General features: G+C 49.0%; 1 protein-coding gene across 4 annotated transcripts in view; it reads left to right on the top strand.

The window, feature by feature from the left end:
* The first annotated feature begins 1,035 nt into the window (after window positions 1-1,035).
* LOC104557022 (galactosylgalactosylxylosylprotein 3-beta-glucuronosyltransferase 1) overlaps window positions 1,036-23,179 on the top strand; it is a 31,445-nt gene continuing 9,301 nt past the window's right edge. Inside the window, exons 1-4 of one of the 4 annotated variants that reach the window (XM_062005033.1) lie at window positions 1,036-1,213; window positions 5,190-5,248; window positions 20,935-21,083; window positions 22,639-23,177. In XM_062005033.1, the coding sequence (XP_061861017.1) occupies window positions 20,972-21,083; window positions 22,639-23,177 (651 nt within the window). In that variant the 5' untranslated portion in view covers window positions 1,036-1,213; window positions 5,190-5,248; window positions 20,935-20,971. The remainder of the gene's footprint in view (window positions 1,214-5,189; window positions 5,249-20,934; window positions 21,084-22,638; window positions 23,178-23,179) is intronic. The other 3 variants (XM_062005059.1, XM_062005042.1, XM_062005049.1) reach the window with 3 other exon arrangements.

Genomic DNA, 23,179 nt, shown 5'->3' on the forward strand with positions numbered 1-23,179 from the left:
TATGGTTTGCTGAAAGCTGTGGCAACCTCTTCCGTAGAAACTCCTGGGATGTGGCAGTCACAACTCTCAGCAGGGTAAGTGAGGGGAACACACGTGCTGCCTAGCCCTACATGAGAAGCCTGAAAAGAGGTCTCTTAGAGCAGGGCTGACCTCACTTATCCTTCTACTCTCTGTATATTCAGCCCCAGTGAGAGGTTGAAGAGTTTCTTCATGGACCCCTCTTCAAGCAGCATGGTGACTTTATGACCAGGAGACACAGCTCCTAAGGGAGGCAGGCAGAGGGAAAACAAAGTGGGCTTCTCTTCTGCTCCCACATAACCTACTCCTAGGCAGAGGCTGCTGGACAAAATGTTGGCTGTGGCTGCTCATGTAAGAAATCAGCCAGCAGCTGTTGCAGTGGGAGGTGGTACCACTAACACTCCTTGCCAGCCTTAGAGTTCAGAGGGAAACTGAGGCACACAGCAGCCATGTGAGCCATCCAGCAGTAAGTGGGGAGACTTATCGCTGGTCAGCCCTCACAGCCTGCAGCGATGGCAGGTAGCTCCTCCTTGGAGCAGCCTGAGCCTCGGTAGGGAGCGGGAAATCAATCCAACACCCGGTTAGCTGCAAAACGGGACGGACAAAACACAACCCCCCCAACACACACTCCTCCTCGCCTTCAGCGGGGAGAGCACCGGGGAAGGGAAACCTCCCGCTTAGAGGGAAAAGGGCTTCGCTCCCTTACGAGCGTTGGTCGCTCCGGGCGGCGGGATCAGCGCTGCGGCGGTGCCCGGCCCCGCTCGCCTCGGCCCCCGCTCGCTGGGTTCGGGTCGCTTCCTCGCTGCCCCTTCCCTGCCTTCACCGGCTCCGCTCTCGCCCCTTCCCCGTTTAAGGTGGCCCCGCGGGATGCGCGGCGCGCAGGAGCCGGCTTGCGGGCGGCCCTCGGCGCTCCCCCCACCCCCGGCACTGGGTGGCCTTAAATCGGCTCCGCGCCGCGCGTAGCCGCATCGCCGGCGCCGTCTGAAGGCGGTCGCCGCCATCCGCCGGCAGCGCCGACGGGCCGGTCCCGGTCCCGGTGCCCGTGCTGGTGCCGGTGCCGGTGCCGGTCCCGCGGGCGGGAGGGAGGACACGCCTCCGCCCGGTGGCAGGCGATGCTCCTCGGCAGTCCCCGGCGCGGTGCCGCCCCGCGCTCGGCGCTCCGGCATCTCCGCTGTGACCGGCGCATCTCGCCCAGGTAAGCGGGAACCTGTCGCCCACCCACCCCTCGCGCTCGGGCAGCACGGATTTTGGGGCTGGAGGGGAGCGCCGGGGATGGGGGGGGGTGACCTTGCCATCCCCCGGGTACCCAGCACTTGGAGCTGGGAAGGGAACCCTGCCCCGCGACCAGCAAGCCGGCTCCCCAAACTTCATCCGGGCTCAGTGCCCGAACCGGCGCCGCGCTTCACGGGAAGCCCTTGTTCTTGCACCCCGCCCTGGCCCAGGCATCTTCCAGAGAGGCAACTTCCCATTCCCAGACCGTCATTTTCTAGCTGCAGAGGGATGCCCCCAGTCCCAGTGCCTGTCCACCCGCAGCTGCAGCATCCGCCGAGTCAGTGCGCCCGGGATCTCCCACCACATTACCCAAACGCGAGTCCCGGTCACACCGCTGCCCTTCCGACAGATTTTAATCATGCCTCTTCGTGACAGATACCGGGGAAGCCAACGTATAGAGGGGTAACAGGGGTTGTGTGCAGGCACACACAGCCCTGGTGGGGACCCATCTTGAGTGAACAAACCCATGAGGTGCTCTGGAGAGGTGGACTGGCAGAAGGGAAAAAGCAGGAGACTGCCTCTTTGCACCGTTGCTTGGTACATGGGTGTCTGCCGAGGGATGTACTTACTGGTTTTCTGAAGCAGAGTGGATGTTTCTAGGTGAGTTGGAAAGTACTTTTTTTCACTCTCCTGCTCCTGTCACTCACCCACCCAGCCCAGGGAGAGCAGAGGAGCAGAAAGCTCAGCACCCTAGTGCCATGAGAGGGAGATACCCCCAGGTGCTGCAAGTCTGAAGAGAAGCAGATGGTTCCTGAGTAACTCCTCAGGCAAACCTGCCAAGAGACAATTCCTGTGCATGCTTGGGAGAAGGGGTGTTCAGATTAGCAGGGCAGCATCAAGCATCACCGTAGCAGAGCAATACTGACAAGCAATAAATACCCATCCAGCAACCTGAAACTTGCACAGCTCAGTGAGTGAGTGGGGGAGCACAAATGATGCAGCCTCTGCAGGTGCTTTCAGCTCCTTTCCTGGACACAGAGAAGGCCTCTTTGTGCAAAGCACGGTTAACAGCTTCACACGTGAGTCTGATCCTCAACCTCTGCTTGGGCTCAAATCATGTTGGTGCCAGAAGGGGAAAATGGATGGTGAGGTTCATGCCCTGTATCACTAGACTGTCAGCCAGCCTCAGACAGGGCCAGGAACAGGGACTGTATAGCAAGCTGGGAGGTGGGTGCACAGAGGTGGCAGGACGGGATCCTCACAGAAGGGAGGCTATCATTGCTCTGAAACGAGATACCTTAGTAGGAGCTTATGGGGAGACAAGTCTCAGGTAAATAGAGAGGGTGACAGGACAGGAGGGGGCACTGGCAAGGCTGCGGCTGACAGCCTGTATCACACCTGTCTGCTACTGTGTGTGCGGCCAGTCCCCTTCTCTCTGTGCCTTGAAGCAGAATGCAGGGACCCGGATCGCTTTTGGTCCGTGCCTGCTCCATGATTTCCTGGTAGCTATCTGTTAGCCAACATGCCTGGGACACAGATCTTGTGTGAATGCTCTGTGGCTGTGATTCCTCTCCTCCTCTCCCTCCCAGGAATGACTTCAGTATCACTTTCAGGGCGCTTCAGTCTGCACTGAATTAAGGCTGCATAGGGCAGTTAATGCACAGAGGCAGATGTGCTGAGTGGGTAAAGCAGAGTATCGCGTAGTTCAGGAACCGAGTGAGGTCAAACTAAAGCTCTTGGCTTCTTTGACACTTTCAGTGTAGTAATAAGATTAATAATTGCAGTAATTGATAAACCATTTAGGCAACCTTGCACTCTCAAAACAATTCAACCATCTGACACAGAGCACAGCTGACATGCAGCCACCTTTACAGCAATGGCCTCAGCCTGCCTTGCAAGGCACTTAGCAGCCAAGGGGTAGAGAGGAAAATGATTGGGCTGAGGATGCTTGCTCCCATGAGGATGATCTTTAACAAGCAAAGCTCCCGCACCTTTGGGCTTTGTTACAGTGTCATTTGGGAAGGCTGTTGCCTAGGGAGCTGCAAGGAGCTATGGAGCAGCTAAACACGTGCAAGAGAGAGCATACTTCCACAGTGTACAGCCCTTAAATTCACGTCTTTTCCACGGTTTCGGAATGTCTTTGTGACTGGTGCCTGTGTGCTCTAATGGCATCTCCCTTGCAGAGCGTCCGAGGTGGTAGTGGACAGCTCAAGGCTGTGTCTCCTTTGTACCTAGCATCCTTTCTTCTTGTCTGTGAAGCAGGGGTAGTGGTGTTTTTTGGCAGGGACTTCGCTTTGCTTCAGCAGCAGGCCAGGAGATGTCCTTCGTGGCTGAGAGCAAAGTCGTACCTAGCAGGCAGCATGCTGGCAGGAGCCTGGACTAGATTCATTCCCACCATCCCCCTGGATGGCTTTCCTCCTCTCTTTATCACAGTGATCACCTGCCAGCAGCACTGCCCCACATACCCCTTGTTTCTCAGTGCCTTCATAGCTCTAGTCCTGGCTACTTGTCTCCCTCAGGGTGTCATTGCTGCAAGCAGTGTTGCTGTCCCAGCTGTGAGGAACCACCTCATGACCCCCTCTGCCTCCCAGACCTTCTTCCAAGGCCTCTTCTTCCTCCTTTTCTGCTCCCCTGGTTGTCTTTCCTATTCCTGATATTTAGGAGTAATAAAGAGATCTCTTGACGTATGCTGCAAGCCTTCATATGCATGCCTACGAAGGATGAGACATTTGATAGGCTCCAAAGCTGCCCTTTACCAAGCATGCAAAATTGCTCTGGGAAAGCTCTGCAATTATTCTGCAGGATGTACACAGGAAAGATGATATCTGTCCCCTTCCTCCTTGTATTTAATTGTTCCTAATAAAAGAAGAAGCCTAAAAAAGATGGTGATAAGCCAGATTGAAAGCCAGGTCCCACACACCTGCAGGGGCCCTGGAGAAATCTAGACTCGCTCTGCCCTTTTTTGCTCCTGGCCTTTCTGTCTAACAATAAGCATTATGCTCATCTGCACTGCTTCCCATCCCGAGATCTCAAAGTACTCCGCATACGTGATTAAGAGCACTCCCTGCCCACATACAGAGCTGTTTGTCAGGATGACTACCCCCACTTTGCAAGGGAGACACTGCAGCTGATAGTGTCAGAGCTGAGACAGCCCCAGATCGTCTGTCTCCTAGGCAAGGCCCCTGCATCTCTGAGAAGCACTTGCTGGGAGGCAGCTCAGCCTGACACGGCTGTGATTTAAAACCTACCGGTATCGTGAGAGACTAATAAGTAACAGCGTGCAGTGGAGACCTGTGGGCACCAGCACCCTCCTCTCAGAAGCTCCCTCTTTGAAAGAGACATTGGTCAAACTCCAGTAGATTCCTCCAGGTTGAGGTATGTCTCCAAACTGCACCTCAACCCGTCAGCACGCTTATAAAAAACCTTTTTCCTTTTGTGCAGTTTTAAGCTGTACGGGCTCATAATTAAGAGCTTGAAGTCTCTTCTAGCTCACTCTCATGTGACATTAGTGCTCCCAAAGGTCTTTCCTTAAGAGCTCGAATTTATCTACTTTGCCAACATTCCCAAGTGTTCAATCAGCTGCCTTGTTGGCTTCCTCCACTGTGCAGTGCGAGGGGCTGTCTGAGCTCCATCTCCCTGAGTTAAAATACGTCACGCTCTGCAAATTCTGCAAATCTATAAAATGTGAGCTAAATTTCCTCAGAAGACAAGGTTTCCCAGGGCTGGGTCACAATTACTGGGATCCACCACTCCAGCGTGGAGGCCTTTAGGATTGCTTTGCCATTGATCCCTCCTCTGAGCAGGTAATCTCACTAACGCCTCATGCACATGGAGAGGTTCATTAAGGTGGGGCTAGTTAGCTCGGTAGACAAATGAGGAATGGCATCAGGGTGAAAAGCAAAACAAGCAACAATGTAGAAAAGGGAGAATAAATGCTTCTTTACACGTTTTTTTCTTAGGAGAGGAGCTGGATGGCGTTCAGGAAAAAAATGTGAAAAGTAGCGATTTGATGATAAAAGTAAGTATTTTCCCATGCTGTGTGCATAGTGACATATGGAACTCACTGCTACAAGATGCTGCTTGTGCTGAGTGTAGGATTTGGGGGAAAGAGACATTTTGACAGATAGTAGATCATTCAGCACTGGACAGAACAGTCCATTTGAAATAGATCTAAATCTTCAGGCTTCAACCTCTCACAATCGTCTAGCATAGGATTTCTGGTACCTTCTTGAAACTCACAACATTGATCAATGTAAGAGACAAAGGACAAAAGGAGACAGGCGTGTTCAAGTGAAGATCACTGGGGCGTATTTTCATTTCCATGCAGACGCAAAAAATGTGTGTTTTTTCCAGCCTGTGTGCTGACACTTAGCTCTCATAGCTTTTGTTTTTCTCAGCTAGAGCAGGTTTCAGGTTAAGTTCTGATGAGATTTGAGCTGGTCCAGTGGTGCTTACGCTGCTGCTTCCCCTGCCTGTGCTGTTGATTTTAATAGCCTGCCAGCATCCTGGCAACTTTGTCTGGTGCTGGTTTATGAATAATGCTGCATTACAAAAAGAAAATGGTATTGTCCTACTCTTTGGACATTACCCCTTGGCAATGACAGCAAGGGCATTTATTCCCAGCACGGCCAGCCTGTAGCCAAGCAAAGTGCTGGGATTACTTGGAGCTGAGCAGGGTTAGCAGTCAGACAATCTCAGCTCTGGATAAGAGATTTTTGAGTAGCAACGTTGACTTGTTCTATAAGTTCACAGTAGGTTTGCGTGTGGGAGTGCAGGGCACATGGGAACTGTGTTTTGCTAGCAAAGCAGGATTGTTCCTTGGCAGTCCTTGTGTGGGAGAACTTGGGAGGAAAGGCCAAGGATCGGGCAGGCAGCGGTATCTTACAGACCCTGCACCCCCGTGAGGTGACTCTCCCTCTGTGGTATTGCAGGGCAGCCTGTCTCCCAAAGACAGGGGTAGACAGGTTTTAGCAAGGTCCTCGGTGTCTGACAAAAATCTCACGGTACCTCTTGCTATAAACAGCACAGTTGATCCTTGCCTGGCAGGAGCAGAGGTTGCTGGCTCCTCTCCTTTTCATGCCCCAGTCATTAAAACAGGATAGTTAATATTCATCTCACCCTGAGCCTTCCTTATTCCAAAAGCATGCTAAAAAACAGCTGTAAGGGAATATTTCTTCTATGCCTGGCTGATTTCATTTATTGTTATGGTTATGTCCATGGCTATGAGTCGGGCAACAGTGCTGGGCTCTGTGAAAGCCCTGTCTGTGACCACAGCAATAGGATATCCGTTCATCAGGGCAAAATTGCACCAAGTGCCACCTTGGAGACCAGTGCTGAGTGAGTCTGGGTGGCACCGAGGCACCTTGTCCTCTCTGCAGTGCTAGAAGGGCCTTCCTCACTGGAGATAGTAAAGCCTGGTGCATTCATTGGGTCCTTCCTTCCACTTTCCCCTGCACAGATTGCCAGGATGATCTTAGCTTTCTTCCCCCTGATACCCCAAACGCCTGGATCTTTCTGTCCCGTGTCCCTCCCCCCAGCCCAGATCCACACAAAGGTGAAAAGGAAGGAGGCGCCGATGGCTTTCCTGTATCTGCCAGATTCCCTCTCCACCTCTGACGTGAATGAGGCCCTTCATGTGCTCCTCTTGAGCAAACACAGATGCTTTTGTTTTATGGGCTGGTGGGACGGGATGGAATTAATAAATCAGAGCGCCAGTGCTGTGCTGCCACATTCCTGCAATTTTAAGGCAAAATCACACACACACAAAAAAAAAGACAGAAGCAAAATAGCCAATCTCTTCTGAGAGAGTTCAGATGCTTTGACCGTGCCTCCTGCTTGCTGCCCTGCTTGGTTCCTTGCTCTCTCACTCTTGTTTACTCTTCTTTTCTCCTGCTCTCACTCCCCCTCACATCATTTCCTGTAGTTCCCTCTCCTTCCCTCAGGAACCACTTCCAGTCATGCCTACACCCTTTTTCCTTCCTTCACCTCCCTTTCCTCTATGCTTCCCTTACCCCCATCTTGCACTCAAATACTCTACCCAAGGCTTGTGCTTTCAGCTATGAAGTTCAATGTCCTGCATGCAAACTCAAGAGTCAAAACCACCTTGATTCTCTTGCTGGGGACCAAAATGTCTCCTTTTATACCTGCTTCCTCCACCCTGCTTCAGCTTCTTGTCACAAGGAGAATGGTGCTGCCTGAGCAATTCAGTGAATGACTCTGAAGAAAACCCATGGAGTATGATTGTTCTCCTCTCAGACACGGTATTTAACAGTGTTCCTGTGAGGAAAATTAGATGCTGCCCCAAGAACAGGCAGGCCCTCTTTCTCCTTAAAGGACAACCAGAAATACTTTGCCAGGCTTTGCCTAAAATTAATTTTTTTGAGCCAGTTAACAAGTTTCTAACAGCTCTACTTGACTACCATCAGGTGGTAAGGGGCTAGGAGAAGACCTCTGTAATTAGCCAACTGTATGCTCGGCTTCAGGAGGGCAATGCGAACCACGCAGTTAGTATAAGCTACTGTCAAGGGACACATTTTATTCACTGCAAGGGTTGTTTCTTCTCTAATGAGCTTAGGCACTTGAAAATCATTTCCCTGGAGTGCTTATATATTGTTGTGCTTATCTTACCTGTGGGGGAACTGAGGCACTGAAGCAGGTGAAATGATTTACCCAGATCCACATGCTTATGCATAGTCAAAGCCACAAAAAGAACCAAGAAATCTTGTTTCACAGTTGAGTGCTTTATCCTCTGGCCTCGGAGGAGGCCAGCAAAGACCTTTATCTTGTTTAGATGAGTGGGTAGTCATTCCAGGAGGATGCCAAGGCAAGAGTATCTTTCTGTACTAATATGTGTCTTAATGAGTCCTGTTGCTAAGCGGCTTCAATGATAGATCATGCATCTCCTTCACTAAGCATTGAAATAATTTTTTAATCATTAAAGCTAATACAGAATCCTCAGAAACATCCAAATCTCACAGCAGGAGCTCAAATTAGCAAGCAAACAGAAACCAAATCCTGATTATCCCTGTGCACCTCTACAAAGCCCACAGGCGGCATCTGCTAAAAGTCAAACACGAGCCCGGCTGAGCTATATCTTGGGGCTGGACTGGGCAGTCAGAGGTAAGCTGTCAAATCCTACTGCTCCAAGGTCCACAACAAGTTTCTTTCCTCCCTCTGACATGTGTGCCAGCTCCTCTTCCCTGTGGAGCAGTAGGAAAGGAGGCAGGGGAAGCTGAGGGGTATCCTAGCATTTCTTTGCATTTTGGCAAGTGCTATCAAGCGTCAGATCCCAACCTGGCTGTCACTTCTCCCCCACCCCATCTTCCCATTGGAACCACCTTCTCTCTACTACTCCCATCAACCTCTTGCAGCCTCTGTTTTGTCAACAACTAGAGACTCCGGGTGTCCTCTCCAGTCTAGCCTTCACAGTTCTGCCTTCACTCACACGTCTTCCCCTCTACCATGGGATGCCAGCACCTCTTGCATTTGAGCAGCCCATAGGCTTTTCCATAGCTCCTCCAGTAATCCCAGGGTGTTACACACTTGGGTCAGCAACTGATGCTGTTTCCCATTCTCCTCAAACCTGTAGCACTCAGCAGTATGTTATCAAATGGTAACAGAAGCTTTCTTTACAACAGAAGTGATGTTTCTAACTTCTATGTTAGAATGGGACTTCTGGAGCGTTAAGGAAAACACAACAAATCTCTTATTGCTCGATATGCATCGGCAGCTCCATTACAAGGCAACAAACGGGACACTGCTAAGCACTTTGCTAAGATCCAGTCATCACTGACTGACCTCTGTGCTAAGAGGACTTTTGTGAGTAAATATAGTCTACCCTAAAGGATTCTTTGGGTAAAGATAACTTAAAATTGCTCTTACCATCTCCAGGAGCCTTTGTGCATAGCGCTCCCTTCTCTTGTCATCCTCTTGAGAACAAATCCAGTGCTGTTCATGTGGCATGACCAGTCTCCCCACTTGTGCTTCCAGCCACATTACCCTGCTAGAGGAACTCTGCAGCCTTCATTCCACCTAGCAGCCTCCTTTAGGGCTGCTGCAGAGGACTCCGGTGTCCCTTCTGTCACCACGTGCTCCCATTCAGCAGTAGGTAACCTGCCATCAGCAAGTTTTGTTCATAGTCCAGCAAGCCAAGACATGCTTGGCTTGTCACTCTCTGGAAGTCAAACCAGGTCCTGTAGCTGTTAAACACCAGTGCAAAACAGTCACAAGGTATGATTTCTGCTCTTTTGCGCTCCCTTTTGCATCGTACTTATTTATTTCCCTCCTGAATCCAACATGAGTCCTGACCTGAGCATCAGGACAAACACAAATGGCCTAGAAATTAGCTACAGTGGTGGAACCAGGAAGCCAGTTTCTCCCTTCTTCCTACTCAAGAGGTTTTGGGATGTTTCTCCTGCCTAGGAAGTGCTGCTGGCCCTTTGGGGGTATCTTTCGCAGAGCTGGTAAGGGATGGAAGTACTTTACATGCACATGTGAGAAGCTGGGGATGCCTCAACTAGCTTGTTGATCTCTACAAACAACTATCTTTGACCCATCCTGCTGTATCTCAGAAACACCAAGGTGTCTGTCAGGCTGAGACCATTGACAGAAGACCTGCATGCCAGACACCAGCCAGAGATGCAAGGTGTGTGCGTATTTGCAGGCGTTTGTGAAAGAAGTAGGATCAACCTCAGTAACAGCACTCTAAGGTTAGCCCAACTTGGGTAACACCCACCATCCCTCTGCTGGGGGAGAGTTAATTAGCTGAAGGAGACTTGACTGCAGAAAGAGAGAAAAGACTGTTCACCAGTCACATAATGTACAGAATCTGGTTAAGGACAAAGACTGTGAAAAGCAACCAGAAATGGGCTCTGGGGATGGGAGATCATTGTCCAGAAAGGACTAATCAGACCCCTGTTTTAAGAGATTCCTGAGTTTCTAGAGATCTGTTTTCTAGTTATGCAGCTGCCACTTTTACCAGCATCATTATCCACGTGGAGACTACACACTGACCCAATGCTTGGCAAGCTTTTCAAAAACCGGAGGGTGCTTTCCTCCCCACAACACCAGGAGAGGGCCAGGTTCATGCCCAGAGTCCTGAGAGATTCAGATCCACCTCTGAGATTTACAGCAGCAGCCCATTTCTTGTTTCAACGAGAGACTGCTCTTTGTACACCTTGATGTTTCAGGCCAAGCTGATCTGCCTTTGAAGTGAGCTCAAAGGGCTCTCAAAGTACAGAGGAGGGTTCAAAAAAAGCCTGGCTCATCTTTCCCCTCCAACCAGAAGTATCTGTTCCTCACTTATTCTGCCCAAGGCAATCTGGCAACCCGTGGATGTGGAAGGGAGATAGGAAGGTCAGCACTCCCCAGCAGCCCTGAGTGCAGAGATGTAAGAGCTGGGAAGAGGCATCTCCCAGCATTTCCTTGCTGGTATTTTTTTTCAAAAATCACATTCCAAGCTCAAGGGACAGACAGAGCAGAGAGCTTACCAGCTTGGAGGGTAATATCAACCCTTTACTGCATCCAGGTCTCGAGCAGCCTGAGGCACACTAATTCACAGATAAGCCCATGAGTACAATACAGCATAGGGTGACCTCCCTTCCAAGAATGGGTTTACACATACCATGTGCAAAGACCATCTTCAGCCCAGGTTACTCTCACGTGCAATTCAGGAGCACAGCAGAGAGCAATCCCTACAGAAGCAAGCCCTATGCTCTCAGAGAGAGAGAGCAGAGTTTATTTCTTGTGCTGTGAGCTCATCTGACCTCAGTTCCGTCACAGCCTTCCTTGCTTTCCCCGCAAACAGGCCTCATCCATTTTAACAGTGCAAGACAAAGAAAAACAGAAACTGACGCCTTTTCTTTCTGCTAGGAATGGATTGTTGTCAGAAAGGGGCATTTGGCTTTTGCCACTACTCAGCTCCGTCTGTTCATGCCCAAATGTATCCACTGCATATTTTTATTACAAAGGAAAACTTACTTCTATCATGATGCAGGGTTATCTTCTGGGAAGCTGCTGTCAGTGCCCAAGTTAGGTATTTCAACTTTTGCATGGACTGCTCCCCTGGCATTCACATAAAATGGGAAGTGCATGAAGGTCTCAATCGCAGATGCTCTGGCAACTCATCGGCACATGGCCTGTCCGTGGTCTGGAGTCAACAGCTTCCCTGTTGGGACAGGGAAGGACAGCAGGACAGCCTCAGCAGCACACTGGCCATCACCTTCCCACCCTTTCTTTCCTTCTCTCCCTTCCTCGCTTTTCATTTCACACACAGAGGGCAGAAGAACAAGCACCATCATCTTCTGGCTCTCTGATTTTCATTCTGATGCTTCTTTTAATTGAGCCCAAGCTGTACAGATCAGCTGTGTCATTTAAGGTACAAATCAAGCAGCAGACCATAACGTCTATCTGCTGCAAAACACAATTCTCTAGGTGCCACTTTATTTCCCCGTTCTGCGTTTGTTTTTAAAAGTGTCTGACACTCGGATTCTGCACAGCGTGTGGCAAACCTAATGAGTGCTGAAGATTTATTCAGAGGAAGAAATCAGAATTAGCATTTTGGACCATCTCAGCTAGTTACAGAGCGAGCATATTTCACACGGTTCAAAGAGCTGAAACAGTAAAAATGTCCATCAAGGAGACCAAAGTGGTCTTTCTCCTCTTCCCGCTTCTCACTTAACCAACGCCTGCATGATGTGGTGGCAGCTCATCAAAGCTGGCCAGCATCCTCTCTGTGTTAATCTATGGAGCGGCCACCCACAAAAACATTCTGACCAGATTTGCTCTTTGCACGATGCTTTTATTGATCACATAATTCAGCCAGCATTCCTAAATAAAAAGTCGGGGGGGGATTGTTTCCCATACACCGCACGTATCCTTTGCCCACCGTTGTTTCCACGCAATAAGGGATCTGGGCTCTGGTTCTTCAGGGTGCGAGCACACATGTGTAACCATTTCCACAGGTTTCAGTAAAACAATAGACATCTTTAGCTACATCTGTGTTTTAAATGGCGTCATTGCTGTTCCACTCATTTGCAGTGTGATTTCAGACAGAGCAACTTCTCCTTCAGTTTCTTTCGCCCTCCCTGGGAGTAACCAGGAAGTCCAACAGGGAAGAGCATTTCGATGTTGCCTTTGAAAGTAGGAGGAAAACAAGCTGTCTAAATCAATCAACAGTGTGCATTAGTGATAGTGTGTTCCTCTAGAGGCCTGCATTTGATGTCATATTGACACATAGCTAAGATCAAAGCCCGTCTCTTCATCCTGGATGCTGCCAGTGGAACAGCATTGGCCTTTGGGCCCGACGCCTTTACAAGGACCTTGTGATCAATGTAACATTTTTTTTCCTCCCCTAAAACAAGCACCTGTGAAATGTAATTATCCAACAAATAATGCCTAATGCCTTTTTCTCTGAAACAGTAATTCCTCTCTCTCTCTCTCTTTGAAAATGTTCTGGAAGCAAATACTATGGGTTTTTCCTTGCTGCTTTTGTAACAAACTTATAAAACAACAGCTCCCACTCCTGCTGCACAGGCATCAGCTGTTAACTCGGGAGGGAAAGCTCTGGATGAAATGTACAGACACTTTGGAACAATCCAGTATTGTTTTTGCTTCCTTAGAATTATTTTGCCTCCTCAGAAACCAGAGAGCTTTTTTTTTGGTTGGGTTTTTTTTTTGGACAATGCAGATATTGGGCTGGTTCACGCTGATCCATTTGGAATGATTGTTCTGTAATAGTCATCAGTGTCTAAAAAGGACCTCGGTTCTGCCAGAGCTTGGCAGCAGGGGAGAGAAGCCGATGTTTGAATAAGCCCCCGACTTTCCTTTCAAGAGACGACAACTCCAAGCAGAGAAGTCTCTCAGGAGAGAGCTGGCTTTCTCAGGAGACAGCTGGTACCTCCCGCTTCTGTTTGGGCCTTGAGCTGCCAATCTTTCTCTGTGTATTTCTGGCACCCCTGGATTACAGCTCTGCAGCACAGGGAAATTGGGATGGAGTGGAAGGTTGTGTCCCTCTGAATCACACAGCTCACCCTTGCCAAAGTTCAGGGGGATGGGAAGGCAGTGACAGGTCACATGGGTCGATCGTGAAGGACATTGGGTCTGGGCTGATTAAAAATAGCCCAGTTTAGACCTCATTTTGCAGGCTCTGGAAGGCTCCCTGCATAGCTGGTCTTTGCAGCCAAGTTCAAGGTCTGGTCTATATCCGAACTGGGTTATCTCCATTCCTGCTGATAGCCCAGATAGTGCCTGGATACCCTTGATCTACCTGGGGACAGCAGGCTGAGCCGCACGCTGTCTCAAAAGTATTGGCTCCCATGGGACCTAGCCAGCAGATTTAATTAGCTTCGTCACCGGCTCTTTTTTGTTTTCTGTTGGGGTTTTGGGTTTTGGGTTTTTTTTATTTTCCTTTATATCTTTTTTTTTTTTTTAACTTGGGAACAAAGCCCTGCATAAAGCATCACCCTCCCCCCACCCTGTGCTTCTCAGAGAGAAGAGCCACACGTCTGGGTTAAGGATGCTCTTGGGAATGGCACTGTGCTGAGCTGTTTACAGCCAGAGGTTGGAGGACGATGCTTGACTTGGGTTTGCGGGAGTGGTGGAGGGACGGGGGGTGCACGGTGCATTCCCCAAGGACGAGCCTGCTTTCTGGGCTGAAGTAACTGCAGTCCCATATGGTGAAGGGATCAGAGCTGGCAAGGAGAGAATGAAGCTTTTCTTTACATCTGAGGAAGACGCGCAGGGGCTTGGGAAGGGCGACTTTTTCACTGGGAGTGACTCACTTCCCTGGGAAGTTGTCCCCACAGGAGCCCGCATACTGAGTGACAGAGAGTAGATGGGGCTGAGCCTTGAAACCCCACAGCTGCTGGTAGCTCCGCTTTTCCTGCCCCGGGGAAGGACCTGGCCATCCTTCCCTGTATTGTTTCACTATTTGTAGTTGTCTGAGTTTTGTCTCTTCAGGGGGTTCGGTTAGTTTTGCCTTGTCCTCTGTCCCCACAAGCAGTAGGGAGGTAGCTTGCCTCTCTCAGATGGCAGGCGTTGCTTGCCCAGAGCTATTCACAAGGTCTGTGGGCAGAGGGACAATTAAAATCCCCAGCAGAAGAGCACTCTGTGCTACTGGGAGGTCAAGATCCCAGCTGTGGGTCTAGGAAAGAGCCTTTCTCTTCCCTCACTGAAGTTTCCTTTCCTAGGAAAAAAAAAAAGAAAATACTCTTCCTTCTTTTTTTTGCCCCTTTGCTTTCCAGCCACCCAATTCCAGCATAGTTTTAGAGGCGAAACTGCTACTTATCGAGCAGGAAAGCAAATCTCCCCTTTCCCCTTCCATTTCCCACCCCTACAAGAAATACAGCTGTACATGAACCCTCAGGCATTGTCCTTTACATCTAGCCTGTCCTTTCTGTCCTCCATCGATGCTATTCCTGCAGACCTGTCTTGAGGTCAGAGTTGTCCCGCTGCTGAGAAATGTCCTGTTGTGGCTGTGTTTGCACAGTAATTACCCCTGCTTATCCCAGAGCAATAACCCATTCCACCCACTGCTGTGGTCCCTTGAATCCGTCCTCCCACTTTGTTGTGCACGTCTTGAACAGGCTGGAGGCTGCCGGTGAGGGAAAGCGCTGCAGCATCTTGGCATGTCTCAATTTTAAACAGTATTGAAGCTTTGGCTGAAGGCTCTGATGAACCCGAGGGAATGAGGGAGAGGGGACATCGGCTTCCTGTGGATTTCAGCAAAGCAGAGACAGAGCTGTTGCTGATCACCACAAATACTAGCGCTGCCATGAATTATGCATTCCTTGTTTAAAGAGAGGTCGCTCTCATCAATAATTGAAAGCTCCCCTCTCTGCCTTCAGCATCACATCTCCCACACTGGGAGTTAGGGAACTCATGAAATCTGCATGGACTTCCTCAAGGTGGCCAGGGGCTGATGGAGAGAGGGAGCAAAATGCAGTCAAAACAAACCCAAAATCCTTGCTGACAAGTTTGGCTCGTGAAATTACGAGTCACCTGCACCTGCCATCAGCTCTGCTCCAGTTCTGCCCCTCACACCCTTCTCTCTTTCCCTCTCACGCCTCTCTTCTTTCAGGGCATGAGCAGAACATTCAGCTTCCAAGCATGTTACAAACCAAGCGATTAGGAAATGTTTCTTGAAGCTTCCAACTCCCTTAGCTAAGGCTACTTTGCATTGGGTGCTAGGCTAAAAAGTCTCTGCACTGCTCAGAGGGCTGTTCCCAGGGGACACTTTGAACTGTGAAATTTGTCCCTCTGGGAAGCTAATAATTTTTAGAGTCTGTGTCTCATGACTACAGACATACAGACCTGGGGCTGGGGTTGGTCCACCATTCAGGGTCTTGTAAGCCTGGCTCAGCCAGGCTGGCTGCCCCAAACCAGAGGCTGCAAAATCATCTGTCTTGCAGAGCAAACTTTTCAAAAGGTGTGGTCTCACATTGAATCAGGCAGGTGGAGGTCAGAACTAAAACATTGGAACAGAACTACCAAGACCCCCATGAACCTAACCATTTCTGAGTTGTCAAATTGAGCAGCTTTTTGACAGGGCTATAGGAAGATCACAGGCACCTGAACTCACATATGAGCCTTATAATCCCCAGTTAGCTGGGCCTCTTCACCTTTCTGTCCCATTCACCCAAAATGGCCTTTCATATGTGACCTATTAAAGTTGTATCTGACTGGTGAGGCTGCCTGGGTTACTTTCCAGCATGGGAATGCTTATCCCCTCTTCTGACATCTCAGCCTGTAACAAATTGTAGCTTGATGGTAGTCAGCAGCAGTGGAAGGGAGCGGTCACTTGGGATGCTCTGAGCCTCAGATAGGTCTTGCATCTCTTCAGTATCTGGGGCATTTTGGCTGGGGCTGGGCTCTTACCCCTGTGTGCTTCTCTCATTCTCCCAAATCCTTTCAGATTAATGCCCCCTGCATCAGCACATCAGCTGAAATGGAGAGTGGATGGTGTCACGTCCTGGGAATTGAGAAGTCTGACAAAGCAGCATGAAGAGAGAGTGTAGTATGAGGAACGCTTTGTCACTATCATACTCAGCTTTGTGCTCTATGTGTGTGTATGTTTGTTTATTTTTTAATGGAGAACAGAAGATTGATGGATGAAATTAAGAAGAGAGATGTGTAATTGGAAAACAGCTCAAGAAGGCTACAGGCAGCATATTGAAGGCATCCATCAAACATCCAGCTAACGTTGTTAAGGGTGTGTAACACAAACAAGGGCTGCAGGAGACACTAGGATAAAAAGAAAAGGGAAAAGAAAGGGGAATAGGCAGGAGAGGGGAAATAGTGAGGGAGGAGAAGAGCCAGCAAGAGAGTACAATCAATAATATTTGTATTGCAATTGCATCCAAAGGCTCCTGTTGGGATCAGTGCAGGACTGCACAAGCACATTAAGAGACAGTCCCTGCCCTCTACAGCTTAAACCCAGGAATTACGGGATGATCGCTGGAGATGGGTTTAGACGGTCACAAAATTTGTTCTGATCTTGAATCTCATCTAGTAGGACCTGTTCTGAATGGGTTTACAGGCAGAAGGAAGGTAGCTGGTTGTGCCAAGAATACACAGAGTGATGCCTGCCAGCCAGGCATGCAACTAAACTGAGCTGCTTAGGGGGCTTTGGTTTTAATTATAAAAAGTAGGTAAAAATATGTGCAGTAAACCTCTGTCAGCCTCACTGGGGCCGTCAGCAGGCTACCCAGAGACACTGACATGTGACTGGGGTTTGGCAGCCATGTTTTCAGAAGGATGGGCTGATGCTTTAATGGGCCACTTTGAGGGAAATATTCCATGCAGGGTGGACATTAAGAAAATGCAGAGGGAGGGCCTTTGTGTGAGGAAGAAGATAAAGGCTAAAATTACTAGTAGGAGAGCAGATTACTCTAGTCCTGGAAATGGAGAAGAAGAGAGACTCGAAGGATGGAGAAAAGGCAAGTGAAAGATGTAAGGGAACAGAGAAGCGTAACGGATGCAGGGGGCAACAGTAGGGGACAGAAGGTAATGTTTTAAAGAGAAAATAAATATTCCAAGACAGATTTTCTGAAATGAGGTTAAAGTCAGCTCCTCTGTGAGGTTCACAAGTGTCTGGTGCTTTATGTGGGGTTCAACTTCTTCAGCATTGCATGCTTTGGAAATGAAATAGAATGTGCACGTGGAAACAAATGAGCAAGGAGCACCAGGGGAGCTGCACACACAGACAGCATCTCTACTTGTTTGCAGTGTTCGGGAAGCATGAATAGGGCTGGCTGTGAGGAGGAGGAGGAAGAGAAAGAACTAGAAAGGGCATTTTTTAAAGCTCTTCTAACTCTGAACTGCTCTCCCCTGTGCTCTTTTGGTAACACAGCTTGCACTGCCGCCTCCTCCTCTCTTTCCCCCTAGAAGCAACCTGAGTTTGCAGCAGTGGCAGGCCTACCGCATAGAAACAGTATAATTAAGGCTTTTTATTAACAGAAAAAAGGGGAAAAAAACCCCACCACTGGCTGCCTGACTATAGTGCAGAGATGTTTGTAATTGCAAGCACACTAGATGAGGCAAGAAGCTGTGACGACCCCAAGCCAAGGTCCAGGGGCACCTAAGTGTCTGCTGCTGTCAGGAGCCAGTGAAGAGCCTTCCTTGGATTTTCTTGATGGCTCTGTGTGTTCTCATAGCCCCAGGTGAAGGGCAGCTTTGCTCTCTGCTGCTGTGTTGGTATGGGAAGGGATTTCCTGGAGGGAAAGCAGCCCCTCATGTGGGTAACACCATCCTGTCCTGTGTCCAGCTTAGATCTGTAGCTTACAAAACACCTATGCCTTTGACACTAATGTCTGAAGGAGACTCCTGTACCTATCCAGGGCCCAGTCACCAGAAAGCAATGAAGTTATGCAGAGCTAGCACGTTTGCTGGACAAAGTTCCTAGTGGCATCACTAAAACACTCCCTCATGTCCCTGGTCACAGAGGTTCCTTGTTCTTGAAAGAAGATAAGTGGGCACCACAGTGTTTCTTGAGTGAAAATGTGAAGAAGCATTAGAGATTATCACCATGAATCGTTGGTTAGGGAAGCAGTGGAGATAGGTTCCTCTGAAGGGTTGCTCCAGTGTGGTACCATTGGTGTCTAATAAGGAATGAGCTCATGTTGCAGCAATTTCCTTAATTGGGTTTGTGAGTATCTACTTGCTTTCCAGAAGACTTGCTGAGACATCCTCATCTTATCTCAGATTTGGCTGAAATGGGTCTGATAGTTACTGGTGGTAGGGCACCGATGAGCCCTGGGATCATATAATCCTTGTTTTTTTCAGGACACCAAGGTAAAATCATAGAATCATTTCAGTTGCAAGAGACCTTTAAGCTCGTTGAGTCCAGCCTTTGTCCCAGCCCTACCAACCACTAGACCATTTCCCTAAGTGCAACATCCACCCATCTCTAAACCTCTCCAGGGATGGTGACTCCACCACCTCCCTGGGCAGCCTGTTCCAATGCCTGACAACCCCTTCAGTAAAAAATGTCAGGGAAAAAATAAAGAAGATCCCAGAGGATTAATTTTGAATAGCATCCCCTGATATCTTCCAGGAGTACCATATAGCTGCTGCCACTGCAAAGCAGAGCCCTTTTGGGCCAGTTGTCATGTTTCATCTCACATAATTCTCCAAGGCTGAAGTGAGGCAATCCTTCCCCTTTGGACAGATGAGGAGCTGCTGGGCCCAAATCCTGGGCAAGGAGTTGTCTTTGTACAAAATATAACTATGTCCCTTTGAGGACCTTGCTTTTAGAAGACCAGCCTTTGGTACACTTCAGGAATCCCTGGAAGAGCAGGAATATAGAGCCAAACAACTAGAACCTCCTTTGGATCCCTTATATCAGTGTGATGCCATCTCTCTCTTCCTTCAAACTACCTTCAGCCTAGGAGAACAAGAGTGCCTCGTGGGGTCGTGCCGTTCATCAGCTCTCCAGTTCTCAGACCTTGTGGCTGTAGTTTCCCAACAAAAACCTCTCTTCAAGAGGCTAATGAAAGTTTTATAGTCCCTTTAGCATCCTAATCAGAATCACTGTGGTAGCGAGGAAGTCCACCAGGAAAAGTTTTTGGCATCAGAAAGGTAATCCCAGAGGAAACAAATCACAGATGTTACCAGGAAGGAGAGGAGAATAAAATCCAGCTAACAAAACGTCAGACAGCCTGTTTGGAGTGATAGCAGAAAGTCCTCAGATGATAACAAGTAATTTTGCTCCGTACCCCTCAGTGTTTCTACAGCTGCTGTTCTGTAGCAGAAGCGGTTCCCTCTTTCTGGAGCACTGCTTTTATTGCTGGTGTGTAATAGCATTACTGGGAGATTTCATACCCAGAGAGGGACCAAAGCCGAAGCTAAAAGTTGAAGGAAAGTGTTCTTGACTATACCAGAGCCATACAGAAGGCAGCATATGCAGTGTGGAAGCCTATTTGATGTAGGACTTCCAGAAGTTATCTCTGAGGTCTCATGCTTATATGACTTAATGCACACAGACTGTTAAGGGTCTTTCAAGCAGGTGAGCCGGGACTGGGATCTCATCACGCTATGACTTTACACGGGGCTGAATTACATCCCTGAACACGTAGCCTGTGATAGACATCCAAATATGTCAGTCTGTGTTTTCCAAAGTGGTCATTAATGTTGGATACTTTACTGACAGCACAGCTACCTTTAGAAGACGAGGATATGCTTTTCAGACAGACTGACTGCTCATCAGTCATAGGAACTGGTGGGAGCTGAGAGTGCTGAACAATTGTGAAAAGTCAAGCAGGGGGCGGCCATAGCTTGGACCATCTGTAAATAAGCCGCTCCCTGTTGTCGATGACTCTTGATACTTTTTGCCCTTTATTTCTCTTCATTTTCTTTTAGTTCCTCTCACCTTAGAGGAGTTTTGACAACAAGCATTAGCCATTGCAGTTCCTCAGGTCTCACGATCACGTTACGTTACGGAAACGCCACGAAATAAATGATAGTACTCTGAAATCTGTGATTGAAATGAAATGCTGCAGTGGCCGGGCGCCGCAAGCCAGGCGTAGAAAGGCATGTGATGTGCAATAATTAAATTTTCAGCAGGCATCACCAGCACTGTGGAATGACTGAGGCATGGATTCGGTGGAAAGCTTAGTAGGTGATGGCATGCATCCCTGATTGCCTCCGCATAAGGAGGATGAATTAAAACTGCGGGAGTGAAAGAGATGCCAGCTATCTGGAGGACACTTGACATTTTCTGGCTTGTCCACTTGCATATGTGGGAACAGAAATCTTGCACAGAGTTTTAGAAAACTCTATGAAAGAAGCAAATTAAATGATCACCACAAAGCTCGGGAATGAATGCCAGTCACAGAGAGGGAGCAAGTAACAGCCCTCTCTGGCTTCGCAATCAGCAACGTGAACAACCCGAAGTCAAGGACAATGGGTTCATCGTGGGGCAGATGAGGGTTCTTTGTAGTAACATAAATAGATAAAAGCTTCTGTTCAATACCACAGGAATTGTCCAGGGCAGCTAGATAACGGTTCAGGCCTGCAATGTTAATGAGGCTCCTTGTAAACTTAAACTAATGCTTTGCTAGGTCAGGGTCCAATGTTTATCATGCCTACCTCCAAGCAAACTGAACTCAGTCTATTAGTTTGGCCTCTAAACTTACTGTCTTAATGTTTGTGGTGATATGTCAGAGGCTAGCTCTTTTTCCTTTTTTTTTTCATTTTCTGCTCTGAAAGGTAGAGAGATGCCTGGGCATTGGAAGCTCTCTGCAGCATGCTGAGGAGACGTAACCTTCTTACCACCCTCCTGATTGCCTTGCCATGGGCTCTTCTCCTAACCTTGTGGCACCAGTACCCAACCACCCACTACCTCAGCCTGCTGAGAAGTAAGTACAAGAGCTCTGCTGTCGGTGTGCTGGTGGCTGTGATGATTGCTGGTGCAAGTCTTCAATAGGAGATACTGTCTCATGGGAAGGGTTAAATGAAGTCAAACTTGTCTGAAGGCCCCCTCAGGGTTTGCCTACAGCAGGCACACAAACTGTTCCTAAGAATGTGTTAAACATTCACCTCTAGGCTGGCTTTGGGGAGAGGATCATAGAATCATAGAATGATCGGGGTTGGAAGAGACCTCTAGAGACGATCCAGTCCAACCAGTCCGATCCAGTCTAGGTTCACCTAGATCAGGTCACACAGGAACATGACCAGGTGGATCTGAAAACCTCCAGAGGAGACTCCACACCCTCCCTGGGCAGCCTGTGCCAGGGCTCCCTCACCTGAACAGGAAAGAAGCTTTTCCTTAAGTGGAACTTTTTGTGTTCCAGCTTGTGCCCGTTACCCGTAGTCCTATCGCTAGACACTACAAACAAAAGTGTTGCCCCATCCTCCTGACATCCCCCCTTTAAGTACTTTTAAGTGTTACAGATTCCTTAGGGTCACCGAATCGTTATGGTTGGAAAAGACCTTTAAGATCATCGAGTCCAACCACTAACCTCACATTGCCAGGCTCATCACTAAACTAAACCATGTCCCTCAGCACCTCATCTATGCTTTTTTGAAATATCTCCAGGGATGGTGACTCCACCACCTCCCTGGGCAGCCCATTCCAATGCTTAACAACCCTGTCAATGAAAAAGTTCTTCCTAACGTCTAGTCTAAACCTTCCCTGGTGCAACTTGAATCCATTCCTCTTGTCCTATCATGCATCACTGGACAGAAGAGATCAACTCCTAACAATCCCTTTTAAGCTACAGAGAGTAATCCTATCTCCTCGCAGTCTCCTCTAAGCTAAACATATCCAGCTCCCTCAGCCACTCCTTATAAGGCTTGTTCTCTAGATCCTTCACCAGTTTTTTGTCCATCTCTGGACATACTCTAGCACTTCAGTGTCCTTCTTGTAGTGTGGGGCCCAAAACTGAATACAGGATTTGAGGTAGGGCATCACCAATGCCAAGTACATGGAGATAATCACTTCCTTGGCCCTGCTGGTCACACTATTTCTGATCCAAGACAGGATACCATTGGCCTTCTAGGCCACCTGGGCACACTGCTGGCTCATGTTGAGCAAGCTATCGATTATTGTTGATAAATTCCCCCCTCAGTCTTCTCCATTCCAGACTAAACAGCCCCAGTTCCTGCAGCCCTTCCCCATAAGAAAGATGTTCCAGTTCCCTGATCATCTTGGTAGTCCTGCGCTGGACTCTCTGTAGCCATTCCCTGCCCCTTTTGAGCTACGGAGCCCAGAACTAGACACAGTACTCCAGATGAGGCCTGACCAGGGCAGAGGGAAAGAGAACCTCCCTTAACCTGCTGGCCACACTGTGTGATGTGTGATCACTGACTCCAGATGTGTCTCCTGAGCTCCCTGGACAGCAGACAGCTCAGCAGTAATTAGTTCTCTTACATCTTCCTTCTTCTCGTTCTTCTTCCTTCCTTTTGTCCCAGAAGAGACAGATGAGAACGTGACCTCTAAAGTTCTCCTCAATGGTACCTCTACACTGAGAGAAGAAGGCTTCCCATCATGCATTCGGCAGCAGCAAAGCATACGGGCAACACCTAAAGTCATCCAGAATTATGTGTACGCCAGGCCTCCCCCATGGTCAGACACCCTGCCCACCATCTTTGTTATCACCCCTACCTACACCCGGCCGGTGCAAAAAGCTGAGCTGACCCGCCTGGCCAACACCTTCCTACACGTACAGAACCTGCACTGGGTCGTGGTGGAGGACTCTCCTCGCAGGACCAACCTGGTGTCCAACCTGTTGGAGAAGGCAGGGCTCAACTTCACCCACCTCAACGTGGAGACGCCCAAGAGTCTGAAGTTGGGGCTGTCCTGGATCCCATCTCACACCCCACGGGGGACGCTGCAGAGGAACCTGGGGTTGCATTGGCTGAGAGACAGCTTCAGCAACACCCCACCACCAGAAGGGGTAGTGTATTTTGCTGATGATGATAACACCTACAGCCTGGAGCTCTTTGAAGAGGT

Source organism: Colius striatus, chromosome 1, assembly GCF_028858725.1.
Source record: "Colius striatus isolate bColStr4 chromosome 1, bColStr4.1.hap1, whole genome shotgun sequence".
In the NCBI taxonomy this organism is placed as follows: Eukaryota; Metazoa; Chordata; class Aves; order Coliiformes; family Coliidae; genus Colius; species Colius striatus.